Here is a 13,950-nt window from a genome sequence, read left to right as displayed (position 1 = left end):
CTATGGTATTTTCATAGGTCTGGTATTTTCAGGCAAGCTCGGCGAGTGAGGAGAGCACTGAAAATAATGCTGAGTTCGGTGGCGGCCGTGGCGGCCTGGGGTGGGAGTCAACCGGCCTGGTGCTGCTGGGAATTGTCCTGACGGTCATTTACGTCGCCTGGGCTACCATCGCATTCAGGCAAGCCCACTTAACTTGAAACCTGTCAAAAAAGAAAAAAATCTGTCAGAGCGGACTCTAACCTCTATTCCTGCACGCAACCATGGTCAAAAGATTAGTCCTTTGCCCCCAACCTGTGAGGTGTTTTGTCGATTGTGTTTGTAGTTTTGTTTGTTGTTTTTTCGAGGCTCCTTGGAACGTGAACCTGGTGGACTGCAGGGCGAAATTGCTATCCCCCCCACCATCCTGCTTTCAGGGGATAAAGATGGAGTTGAAGGATATTTTTATAAGTGCGGTTACATCGGTGTCACTAAGTTAAGACGTCCCTATTCCCCACCCCGGATACTAAAACAAAAGGAATGGAAAGAATGATCTGAAATAGCCTACTTGCTGTCAGGTGCAGGAATACACTGTCTCCTTCCTAAGTTTCTATCACCTAATGTGTACTGATTTTCTTACGAAAGTCTTATTGTGCTTACAATTAATCTTACAGCACAGACTGAGTCATTGGTCATAAGTTAAAAAAAAAAATTCGTTCATTATTAAAAGACAAGTAATATGGAATAACACTATTACCTTACAGGTACCATATCAGAGTCTGGAGAAGATGGAGAACACAGTATCAAGAAGTGGCTCTCATCCACATCCCAACCACACCTGCCCACAACATTGCTGCAAGTACCTGCACATCTACCGCAGCCACCCATATCCCTACCACAACCACCCACATCCCTACCACAACCACCCACACCACCGCCACAAGAACCCACATCCCTACCACAGCCACCCACACTACTGCCACAAGAACCCACATCCCTACCACAGCCACCCACACCTCTACTGCTCCAGCCACACACACCCCTACTGATGCAGCCACCCACACCCCTGCTGATGCAGCCAATCACACCCGTTCGGACGCAGCCAACCACGCCCTTGTTGCTACAGTCACCCACACCCCTACTGATGCAACCACCCACACCCCTACTGATGCAACCACCCACACCCCTACTGATGCAACCACCCACACCCCTACTGACGCAGCTTCGCACACCCCTACTGACGCAGCTTCGCACACCCCTACTGACGCAGCTTCGCACACCCCTACTGACGCAGCTTCGCACACCCCTACTGCCACAGCCACCCACACCCCTACAGCCACAGCCACCCACACCCCTATTGCCACAGCCACCCACACCCCTACTGCCACAGCCACCCACACCCCTACTGCCACAGTCATCCACACCCCTACTGCCACAGTCATCCACACCCCTACTGCCACAGTCTCCCACACCCCTACCGATGCAATCACCCACACCCCTACCGATGCAATCACCCACACCCCTACCGATGCAATCACCCACACCCCTACCGATGCAGTCACCCACACCCCTACTGCTGCATTCACCCACACCCCTACCGATGCAGCTTCCCACACCTCTACTGCTGCCACCCAAACCCCTGCCACACCTACTCACAACCCCACTGAAGCCCCTGTCACTCCTGCCACAACTACTCACACCTCTGCTACCTCTGCCCAAACCCTTGCCAATCCAACTACAGCCACGCACACCCCTGCCACACCTACCCAAGACCCTGCCACAACTACCAAACCTACCCACACCCCTGCCACACGTACCCACACCTCTGCCACACCTACCCACACCTCTGCCACACCTACCCACACCCCTGCCACACCTACCCACACCCCTGCCACACCTACCCACACCCCTGCCACACCTACCCACACCCCTGCCATACCTACCCACACCCCTGCCACACCTACCCACACCCCTGCCACACCTACCCACACCCCTGCCACACCTACCCACACCCCTGCCACACCTACCCACACCCCTGCCACACCTACCCACACCCCTGCCACACCTACCCACACCCCTGCCACACCTACCCACACCCCTGCCACACCTACCCACACCCCCGCCACACCTACCCACACCCCCGCCACACCTACCCACACCCCCGCCACACCTACCCACACCCCCGCCACACCTACCCACACCCCCGCCACACCTACCCACACCCCCGCCACATTCACCCACACCCCCGCCACATTCACCCACACCCCTGTCACATTCACCCACACCCCTGTCACATCCACCCACATCCCTGTTACATCCACCCACACCCCTGCCAAACCTACCCGAACTTCTCTCCGCTCCAAAAGATCTGTCCTGCATATTTCATTGAGCCTGGGAAGCGTCTCCTCTTATACATATGATCACACCCACACTGCATCTTACACCAACAAAGTTTCTCCTCACAGCACTCCGGCCACGCCAACCAGTGCACCTGCCACATCCCTGACCATCTCGCCACATTAACATTTCACATTGTTCCCTCGCTATCAAGTCATACCATACTAACACACCACACACCCCTAGATCACATTTCTAGTCATAACACACCCCGCCACTGCTCCCTTCTCTCTCCTGGCCGCTATCATTCCTGTCACACAACATTAACGCACTCATAACATCACATCCCCACACATTATAGCAACCCTACATTTTTCTACAATCGCCTCTTAATCAACAGGCCATACCACTAACATCTATGCATTAGTGTTGGTGGGGGCGTGTTCACTTAATGAAAGTGCTGGAAAGTTATAGTCCTAACTTTGAAAAATAACATTTAGGGAAATTACAAATCTGTCCCACTTTTAAGTCAAGTGCTGACAGTAAATACAGAGGTAAATTAAAGTAGGTCTGCTACAGTAGTTTTAACTGATATCTTTTTCTTAATATTCCTTAGATTAGCTGTAAGGTTAAATAAATACTGTATTTTACTCATTTACCTAGTATTCATTTCCCTGCTTCAAGATGCTACCCACCCCATTTACAAAGTGCGACTACGGTGTGATTTTGGTGATGTCTCGGTACTGGGATTACTTTCTTAAGAGGCCTCTGTTATTTGGAATGATGAATACACCAGCTAAAAAAAAAAAAAAAAAAAAAAAAATGACCTGCAAAATATAGAAGCTAACGTTCCCACCACCTGTAAGTTACTGAAGGAACGTTATGATAAATTTACGGGCAAACCTTTTTAGGTAAATCTACAGACTGAAAGCGAACCTTGTATTATACAGACCTACAGAATGAGACTCGTGCAGGCTATAGACACTCGTGTTCGACCTTGACTGTCGAGAAAAAAATTATGGCAGAGGCCCTGAGTTTAGTGATAAAAAACTTCGGTTCCTTGATGTACGTTAGGCATTATTAAGTTTAATTCTTATTACATCTATGTAGTTTTACTCAGCTGAAAGGAGAGCTTTCAAATAGGTGACTGGTTACAGCCTTCTTTGCTTCACTACTATGGAGCTTTCCGAAGTAAAACTGTATGGTAGCTACAACAATAAAATTAAAAGCACAGCAGAGTGAAGGGGTTGACAACCCATGAATCAATGGAGTGTGTAACCTGACGGACCACTGACAGCGTCCTTTGCGTTTTTTTTTTTTTTTTTTTTTTTTTTAATAGCTTAACCCATTTCAGCTCGGTTGATGGCCAAGCGTACTAAGACTGAAGGGCCAATATGACATGTATTGTATAACCAGAGAGACTCGCTCCATCATAAGTAAGGCTCAGAGAATATCATGTAGCATGACACACTATTCGTACCAAGTTGTGGGAGTAGTCTAGCTTCGGCATGTAAAACCACTAGAATAAATACCTTTTGCCGCCTATATAAAAGTAAAATGTTATACTTAAATATGGATGAAACAGAAGTATCTCCTAACTAAACAATACGCAGCTTTGGTAGCTTGATGGATTTATTTCTCTCAACAGCTGGCAAAACTGATATAAATATTACTCTCTTTTTAATCTATAAACTGAAATACTATTTTACAGGTGATATACAGTATACTGCAAAAATGAAAACAGCCGAAATGATGAAACAAAAAGTAAATAAAATGTCAAGGTAAAACAAGATGGAATGAAGCCTCCCGATATTTAAGAACAGTATGGTGTACTAAAGGTGGGCTCATCAGGACTGTTAAATTCTACAAGTTCAGTACCTCGTTTCCGAAAATCCTTCCCGACTAAATGACTGCCTGCTAATGATCCTTCAGCATATAAATAAAAAATCGCTGTGTAGTTATTTTACTACATTCCAGTTACAGCAGGGTATAGCGTAGTTTGAAATTTGGAGACTGTGAAAAGGTAGATGCAGATACAATGAAAGTTCAATGAACAACATTGCAAATACAGATGGCTAGATATAACGGCAACTTAGCCACCATCACCACCAACAAAAACATCAACGTTTGAGCCATACTGAAGCAGACCCCTACTCGACACGCAACAGGAAAGTTGTGACCACCAGGAAACTGCTTGGTTGTGACGTGGGGGCATCGGAGGAAAACCGCGCCAATATTCAATACACCGTGTCCTCCCGGCACAGTTTGGTCAGTTTTAACCCAAGAAATGTTGTTGTCCGCACACTTTTTTAATATTTACATTCCAGACTTAAGTCTGAATAAAAGCTGTTAAACGAAAACAGAAAAAAAAAAAAAGTTGATGCCGGGGAACCAAGTAAAAATTTTGTCACTCCTGCCACGTAGTCTAAAAGTCTGCATCGTAACCCGCGGAGTGAGAGCCACCAGTGTGTGAATGTGGTCCGTCTGCTTCCGTCCACAGCGTTAGTGGATAGACTGTACCTCCAACTGTCTCCAAAACCTCATCCCAAACTATACCGCCTTGTCCAAGTGTAAATCTGACCCACAATTTAAACGACGCGTGCATTGTACATGCCTCACTCTTACCACGCCATAACTGCAAGGGCAATTTATTCCAAATCTGTTTTGTTTCAACATACCGTATGTTTGTCCTATCCTAACCTAACCACACCTGCTTAAACGGACTGTTCCACAACAATTTCCAGGTATTTAACAAACCACGGCACGAAAGATGATATGGTCCACATATCAGTATAAGGTAAGTAACTATCTCGACAACAGCTTGAAATCAACATAAAAGCAATAATATAGTAATTATGAATCTATCTGTCTATCTATCTATTGCCAGACGCCATAATCCCGTAAGGGGTGGCCATTTGACTTTGAGTTATTTGTTTTACGGGGAGGGGCACTAACCCTCCACCAGCTCACTTGTTGACACGTAGGGAGCACGTATGGTTTGATTATATGTTTACCTACCAGCGTTGTAAATGGTTTCTTGGCTTACAGGAAACCATATGGCTTGTCAATGTAAAACCACCTGTAATGGAAAGAAAAGCAGTAAGAAGTGACAGGAAAGATGGGAGAAATAGGAGAGGAGGGCAGACACAGAAAAAGAATGATAAAGGCTAGTTAAGGAAGAAGTAGGCAGCACTACATCAAGTGAGTGGATGATGGTCGCCACCACCTACCACTAATTATGAATAATTAATAGTAAAATTTTAGGTGGTAGGTGGTGGCGACCATTATCCACTCACTTGATGTAGTGCTGCCTACTTCTTCCTTAGCCTTTATCGTTCTTTTTCTGTGCCTGTCTTCCTCTTTCTCCCATCTTTCCTGTCACTTCTTATTGCTTTTCTTTCCTTTACAGGTGGCTTTACATTGAGTGACAAGCCAAATGGTTTCCTGTAAGCCAGGAAACCGTTTACAACGCTGTGTGGTAACCATATAACCAAACTATACGTGCTCCCTACGTGTCAACAAGTGGATTGGTGAAGGGTTAGTGCCCGTCCCTGTAACACAAATAACAAAGTCAAATGGCCAGCCCGTTCGGGATTATGGCGTCTGGCAATAAATAGATAGAACTTTAGTACCGGTACCTAAAGATAGCCTACCTTCCCATTTTGTCTGCTAGATATATTAATCTTCAGCGCTGTACCAGAATGTTATTACCTGAGTCGATGAGGTAATGTTCGCCTATGTATCACGCTAAATGTTAGCTACTTACATTTTGAGTAGAGTTGCAAAAAGTCAACAAGTAATAACACATACACTACTTTATATTATCCTCAAGAAGTAATGGCGCATTAAATACTCGCTGTTGCTGTTGTTGCTTTACCCCGGTCTGTCCGATCGAGCAGACCCATCGACCACAGGCAAGCAGTTGCCTTACTGTGGCAGACAGGGCCTCGCCAGGATCGGAAAGGGTCCTTCCACGTGGCGAAGTCAGGGTTAAATGGAGATGGCATAACATCCAAGAGGACGAGCTATGTACGGGTGATATGTGTGAGCAGTAGTCCCAGGGTCTCTGCCCAGATTCTGACTACCTGGTAAATGTGGACGAGTTCCCCGCTTAGGAATGTCATGCAAGACCAGTTACAGGATCTTGGTACCACGTCACTCTCATGGTAGTACCTCCCAAGACGATGGTAACCATTATCCTACAACCTTTATGATTGACTAACGTGTTCCTACACCTTGCCCAAGGGTGACCCGGCTACACACCCAGTTAAATACTGGTAAAACCACTCAGAACAAACCCTACTTTTTCGGTCTACAAAACCTTAACCTAAGTGCATCTTGATCCTAACCAAAAATAAGAAATAACAAGGACAAGACGCCGACACAGCCCCAAATGGTAAACACACACACACACACACACACACACACACACACACACACACACATATATATATATATATGGATAGTGGATATTACTAAGTAATTTTGACGAACTCGTATTTTTATTATTTTACTTGTGGATTCTCAGGACATCGAAATTATTTTCCTTCTAGTATGAAGCAGCCTATTTATCGATACAGTTTACTTTTTCTTCAGTGCTGTTTCCATGGTAAATTAAGTAAATGGAGATAGTTGATACGAATGAAGACTGGAAATCCGAGCTTAGCTCAAGATCGAAGAATGTCGAAATTAGGACATAAGAAGGAAGACTTGGAAATCAGAGCGAACTTTTCAAAGGCTGAAATTAGAGATAAATTATAAACATTAGTAGGTTTATAACTATAGCCATGTTAAGCTCAAGACGGGAGAATGTCAAAATAAGGACTGAATAAATCAATTTTTAATTTGCTGGACTGGTTCGGTCCCCAAATCTCTTGTATCAGAGTCAAGGTTTACGGAAACTTGCTTGCGATCTCCAAATTTCCGGATTTTTTTTTTTTTTTTTTTTAACAGCGGTTTTAATCTCATTTTCCTTGTTCATGGCCCTCACGATACGATAAAAAAGATTTCTGGCCAGGAACATGTCAGAAGCAGTAATCTGCGAGAGATTATAGTCAAAATCATTCAGATCACGCCAAGATAATGAATTAAGAGCGAAATTTTAAACGATTGCGTGTACGGATAAACTTTTACCTATAACATTTTCCAGTGAAACTGTATCTCATTTTATTTTACATAAGATTTCCATACAAACAGAATGCTTGACGTCAAATGCCACAAACTTACCGCGTCTTCAATGGTTCAAGTTCTTAAACTAAAGCCAATGAGCTCTTTTATCATGTGGACATGCTTTCTCATGGGTAGCACCGTGTAGTTTGTGTGCCCGCCACCAGGGGCCTGTGGCGGCGCTGATGATGTTTATACACGTGACGCACACGCCTTTTTTAATCAGCCAATTAATCCGGAGAATATAGTGCCATGCCCAACTGCGCAGCTAATATATAGTGCCATGGCCCACTGCGCAGCAACGGCGAAACAGAGACAGCAACCTAAGACCCGACGAGTGCAATATTTCAATTTGGGGGACCAAGCCACACGCTCGCTGCGGGGATAGCCCCTCCAAATAATACAGCTCAGTGATACTTACCTGCTAGCCGAGGCTGAGGGGTTTAGACGATGGGTTTAGAAGGAAGATTAAAAGAAAACACCTGTAAACATTCTTTGATACAGGTAGAAACAGTGAAACGAGGGACGATGGGCACTGCTTCCCGCAACGCGTCTTCTTCCGTAGCGAGCTCAGCTTGGTACGTCAGGTACGTCTTGTCAACAATTTTTTTTTTTAGCTCTTCAAAGTAAATAAGCTCAGAATAAGTGCAGACATAAATGAGCATGATTCGACCATTTACTCTACTCGGAAAAAAAAAGTTGTGCATAAAATAATCCTATTTACAAATAACGATAATAAAATTCATACTCTGACAATGGCAAGCATGTACAAAACTTCTGTTCGATATTCTCAAAAGTTGATGTTATTGTTATAGAAGATTTGTCTAATGGCCCTGATTATATTCTTTACCTAACTATGGAGAGTTTGATCTCACGAATTAGCAAAAGCGTAAAGTATCAGTCTGGTGGTGGATGGTAGCCTACAGTGAGTGCGGTGGATAAAGTGTGTGTACGTGTAGTGTAATAGTGTGGAGTGTAATGCGGAGTGTTACAATGGTGTAACAAGTGGTATGATGGAAGGTAGCCGGTATGATGGTGAGGTGCGGTGTGGGGTACTGTAATGTGGTGATGTTGCAACGCTGTGAATGAGTAGAGTGTAGCGGACAAGGTAAATATATGCGTAGCATATATTTACCTTGGTTGTGGAATACTGTGATGCAGATAAAGAGTGGGATGCAGCAAGGAAGGCGTATAGTGTGGTGGGACGTTGGGAGGATGATATGGTGAACTGTACTGAGTGTAGCAGAGATGACACAATAAAAAATAATGTACGGTATAGAAAATTTGTCACCCCTTAGACCCTCTCCAACTAACAGCATATTTGGGGTGTTGTGGGTCATATTCTTGAGGATGACTGAGACTTAGCAAAAATACTGATTGTCTGCCTTAATGACTCGTGTAGTCGATAAGCCTAAATTTAACCATTATTATTATTATTATTATTATTATTATTATTATCGTCATCATCATCATCTCTCTCTCTCTCTCTCTCTCTCTCTCTCTCACCTATCCCGTATTGTGTTGCAGGTGAAGGGTGGTGGTGTAGTTGGAGGTCGTGGTGGCGGTGTGGTGTGTCGTGTGGTGAGCGGTGTGGTGGGTGTGGGTGTGATAGCCGTCACTCTCATCACACTGCTTAACCACCGCCAGCAAGACGTATATGTCGGGATTGACTTCGAGGAGAAACTGAAAGAGGTGATTAAACCCATAAGCATAATACAAGAATGAACACACACACACACACACACACACACACACACACACACACACACACACACACACACACCTCATCATTCATTAGACCAATGAATCCACATCTCAAAAAACACATAGATAAGATTGAAAAGGTACAAAGGGCTGCTACAAGATGGGTACCAAGCTTAAGGGATCTAAGCTATGAAGAAAGAAAAACTGTTATAACATTACAGGAGAGAAAGGAGACATGATTATACTATACAAATGCATCACAGGGAAAGAGAAAGCCTATGGGGAAGCATCAGAAGAAGGACACTGCAGAAAACTACATGAAAAGAGAGGTGATGAAGATAAGGAAATTCGGTTTCCCAAAAAGGGCAATTAATTAGTGGAATGCACTACCGAAATGAAATAGTGTGTGCCAAAACTATTCATAAATTTAAGGATATGTATAATAAAAATGGTTTAATACACGAGACAGTACGAGCTTGACTCCTGTAAAGATAACACACACACACACACACACACACACACATCTCTATCGACTTAAACTTGTCACATCCTTGTTTCATTTTAGCTTACTATTAATTCCCACCTCTCATCACTCCACCCTTATTGTATGCCAGCTTCTCTCCTTGTCGCTCTTTAGGAACTAAAAAAAACAGAGGAGGGGGTCCCTGGTCCCCTCACCCCGCCCCTTTTAGTCGCCTTTTACGACACGCAGGGAATAACCTGTCCGCAGAGTAGTAGTACCACCCCATAGTGCGGCCAGATTGTGTCCCCCCCCCCCCCGCCACAGGGGGGACCTCCCTTTCCTTGGGGGAAGAAGCCTAGGTATATAGATAGCTTCTCTCCCTCATCACTTATACCACACAGCAACTGGCCTGTCAATTACCACTCTTTCTCTCAATTTTTACCATTTCGACCTCATTACCTTATTGTCGCGGTGGTTGAGTGGTCAGCGTCGGTGACTGCATAACGATCGACCTGTTGGTGCAAGGGTTCGAATCCTGATGCTGGCAGCTGGCATCACTTCTCATGTGTCCTTCCATCCTTTATTGATTGGTAGGTAACACCTGGGGGAGGTAACTGTGGTACTCACGATGATGCAATGACTATGTATTCCAGGATTGTGAATGAAAAATCCACCACAGGCTCGAAGGCCCAGGTTATGGAGATGAGCACCGTAGATAAGTGCCTCATGGCATCTGCCTTCACCTTTACCTTTACTTAATGCCTCAACCAACCCCCAAACCTATTACCTCCTTCCTAGCCTCGAGCTTAAGTCCTGCAAAACCACCTTCTGATCTCCCTGCCTAGGTGTGTGCCGAGCCCCACCTCCCCCTCCTGGAGTACCGCGGGGTGGAGTCCTTCTTCCATTACCTGGAGTACCCAGACAGTGACCACTGCTACTCCTGGGTCGAGTTTGGTGGCGAGAAGATACCCATCCCCTCGCAAGTAAGATCATTCCTGTCCTTACCTAACTGTATGTCTCATCTTTTACTATTTTATGTTTTGTTATTTTTATGGATTATTTTGACACACACAACTTACCTGGTTCTTTCCAATACTGAAGTCAATTGTTTTAATTGGAAAACTTTACTTCAAATTATGTATTTTTATTTTGTTAATGCTAGCTCAAGACAGTTTCATTCACCTTAGAATAGACTTTTCGAACTGGAGGGATTAGATATAACCGTCAATTAGCCTGTCAGTGCAAGAGGTCTTTTCGAAACCGAATAAGATCTTAGACGTAACAACATTAACCTAATAAAATACGTCCTGGTTTCAAGGGGTTCATGGGTTTGGTTCATCCGTCAGAGTGAGAAGGAGTGTGCAGACGAGGTGAGGAAGTCCAAGTACATCTGCTTCAATGAGGAGTACCAGATGACCCATGATCCATGTCTTGTCTACAGCTTTGGCAAAGACTTGGACAGCCAGTTTGAGAGGGACATGAACTTATTTAGCTGTGAAGTCCACGCCTTTGACCCCGAGCGAGTGAGTTGATGTGGAGTGGGTCACTGTGGAGGGAGTAAGGTTAGTTACTCCCTACTGGCATTATGAATATGAAGCACAATTTTATGTGGATCTCTTAGATCGTGAGGTGGAACTGAGAATTTCTGAGGCCTGAATGAAGAACGGATGAATGTGTGGTTCACTTTTCTTGTGAACTTTGTTGATAGTTCTCCAACTTGTGCTTTCCAGTTTCTTTTTCTGTTTGACTCCCACCACAAATAAGTGGGAAGGAGGGTTATGGTGATAATGATGATGATTGTACATATGGCAGGTAACAGAAGGCGAACATGTGCAGAGATCAGAGTTCTGGAAGGAGCATGCGTGGACAATATCGGAGGCCTCCTATGACAAACCTGAAGAGGATGGCAGCATCCAGCGTCGACGATCTCTGGATTATGTAGCAGCTGCCCTTCAGCACACAGGCCGAGAAATCAAGTACCTCAAGAGTGACCTGGAGGGACGTGAGTGGATCCTTCTGCGACAGGTCATCTCTAACCTCAAGCTTTTTGATGTGAGGCAGGTCAGTGGTTCAGAGTGATTCCAAGGGCCAATTCTTCTGTCATGGAAGCTCCCTGGCACCTCTTCCTTACAAGTTTATTTCTGCATACTGCACATTAACATTGTCGTCTGTGCTATGTGACCTCTGTCAGTAATGAAAGACATGAATTGATACAAGAAAATGCTTATATGTAACGTACAAAATTAAACAGTAATAGGTGCTAGAACACCTTGAGAATGTGAACTCGAGGGCCATATTCTTGCCAACGTTGGAGGCTTTTGAACACCTTTTCTGTTGTGATTTATTTTGCATACAGCAACTTTATCTTCTCTCATATGGTAGGTAGATAATTTTATAAAATTATTACTGATACAGACTGCATACCTAGTAAACAAGAGTGTACCTGTATTAATTGTCATGTAGAGAACATATGGTAAGGAGGATGGCCTAGAAATCTTACTTAAAACCTTTTGAGAATATGGGCCCAGGAGCAATTTTTTTTGTAAGGCTTCAGGAGCTTCTTGGCAAGTTTTCCCTAGTTATGTACCTAGTACATTAATCCCTTCACTATGATGACACATACAAATGTAGGCCTATACCTGTATAATATTCCAATCCTGTCAGCATCAGACAATTCTGTCCAGCTCTCAATAAAGAAGTTCTAAAGTCTTCAGTAACCTTTTCAGCATGATGATGTCGTGCCTATTTTATTTTTGCTACAACCAGACGTTTTCCAAGATGTAGGTTTACAAATATAAACACAAAAGACATTACACTGAAAGAATTAACCAGTCACCTAGTGGTAGCAAAACAAAAAACATAAAAGATGTCATTATATTGCTGTGCTGTACAGTACTGAAGGGATTTCATTAAATCATCTGGTGAAAGCAAATGAAAAAAGACATCAAACTAAAGACATTAAATAATGTAAATTTCATAGTGTTAGCAATGGAGCTGTCTAGATCATGGTTAATACTCTGCACTGGTGACTACAGATTGGTGTGAGGCTCCACCTGCCAGTCTCTGTGAACACAATGAGCGGGGAGGCCAGGCACCAGTACTTCGCAAAGCTATTTAAGGTCAGTTTTCTGCAATGTGCACCCAAGAGGCACTATACACAATAATGATGTACGTATGATCTGCTGGCAGTTTCATACCCTAGCACACACAAACTCAGATGACAAAATTTTCATCCATTTAGTACTTGCAGAAAAATTCAGATCAGTGCAACTGCCTATTCAGTACTCTCTTTCTCTTTCTGTGTGTGTGTGTGTGTGTGTGTGTGTTTAAAAGTTTTGTGTAAATGTACTGTATGTTTTTACTTAGCCACAGCATTCTGCCTGTAATGACACATGTTCAGCCAACAAATAACTGCTGGACATATTTGTAACACATTCAGTGGGGGAAGGCTTGCTTCCATGTTGAACATCATTTGAACTGACTGTGGGCACACCATCACATACAGCAAAAGCAATTGACCCACCTTAATGCCCTATGCACAACAAACGTAACCTCACAAAAAATCAGGCTTGTCCCTTGTGTATTTCATATTCTCTGAGATTAGCTTGCATAGTTTCTCTCAGTATATTAATCCTATATCCTTTATACTGTGCATATTCTCCAAGCTTTGCATCCTGCATGCTTATAACCTACCTAAACTCTCTTTGTTATCTTGCCTCTGTGTGTAGGTGTTCCAGGGGCTGCAGTGTGCAGGCTACAAATATGTGTTGGGTCGTGCCATAAGATACTACAAGGGTGCCCTCAGGATCCCAGAACTGGACAACAGAACTTTCTATCCGGCATATGAGATCAACTGGGCAAAGATGTTGTAGGGATCATTAGTGAGATAAAACACTCTTTTGCTACACTTAGTCCCATGTTTAATAGTCTCCTTTTTCATTTCTAATTTGCCAGGGCCCGTATCTTCTACAACTATGTCTAGTTTGATATCTTCTCTTTCTTCATCTTTAGTCCTGTATCTTCACTGTCTTTAGTCCCATATCTTCTGCTATACCTTTCATTCCATATCTTTTCTTCTAAACCTAAATCCAAATGTTATTTACTACCTTTGGTCCCATACTCTTCAATAAGCCTAAAGTCATATCTTCTATGCTTCTGTACCACTGCCAATTAAGGGCCTACAGGATAGTGGCATCTGGCAATAGATAACTTCTGTTTACATTAGACCAAGCACCTTCATGGACTGTAATCTTGATCACTTATATTTTGTGATATCGAGCTGTATTTAAGGAGAGGAGACGGGG

At 43.8% G+C, this 13,950-nt stretch overlaps 1 protein-coding gene across 1 annotated transcript; it reads left to right on the top strand.

Annotated features, from left to right (window-relative positions):
* The first annotated feature begins 5,083 nt into the window (after nt 1-5,083).
* On the top strand, nt 5,084-13,750 carry LOC145408806 (uncharacterized). Its single transcript, XM_080279452.1, has 7 exons — nt 5,084-5,110; nt 9,007-9,171; nt 10,492-10,629; nt 10,993-11,169; nt 11,459-11,707; nt 12,682-12,765; nt 13,375-13,750. Exons 1-7 carry the CDS (start codon nt 5,084-5,086, stop codon nt 13,516-13,518), a joined length of 984 nt encoding a protein of 327 aa, XP_080135578.1. The 3' UTR covers nt 13,519-13,750.
* The last annotated feature ends 200 nt before the right edge of the window (nt 13,751-13,950 follow it).

Source organism: Coenobita brevimanus, chromosome 78, assembly GCF_032717465.1.
Source record: "Coenobita brevimanus isolate Jiangsu-jjx chromosome 78, ASM3271746v2, whole genome shotgun sequence".
Taxonomy (NCBI): domain Eukaryota; kingdom Metazoa; phylum Arthropoda; class Malacostraca; order Decapoda; family Coenobitidae; genus Coenobita; species Coenobita brevimanus.
This window is presented reverse-complemented; position numbering and strand designations above follow the sequence as displayed.

Excerpts from the sequence above, each read along its gene's own strand:
- LOC145408806 (XM_080279452.1), top strand. The coding sequence starts at position 5,084 with ATGATATGGTCCACATATCAGTATAAG. Across the intron at positions 5,111-9,006 it reads GGTCCACATATCAGTATAAG|GTGAAGGGTGGTGGTGTAGT; the intron begins GTAAGTAACTAT and ends ATTGTGTTGCAG. Across the intron at positions 10,630-10,992 it reads AGATACCCATCCCCTCGCAA|AGTGAGAAGGAGTGTGCAGA; the intron begins GTAAGATCATTC and ends TTCATCCGTCAG.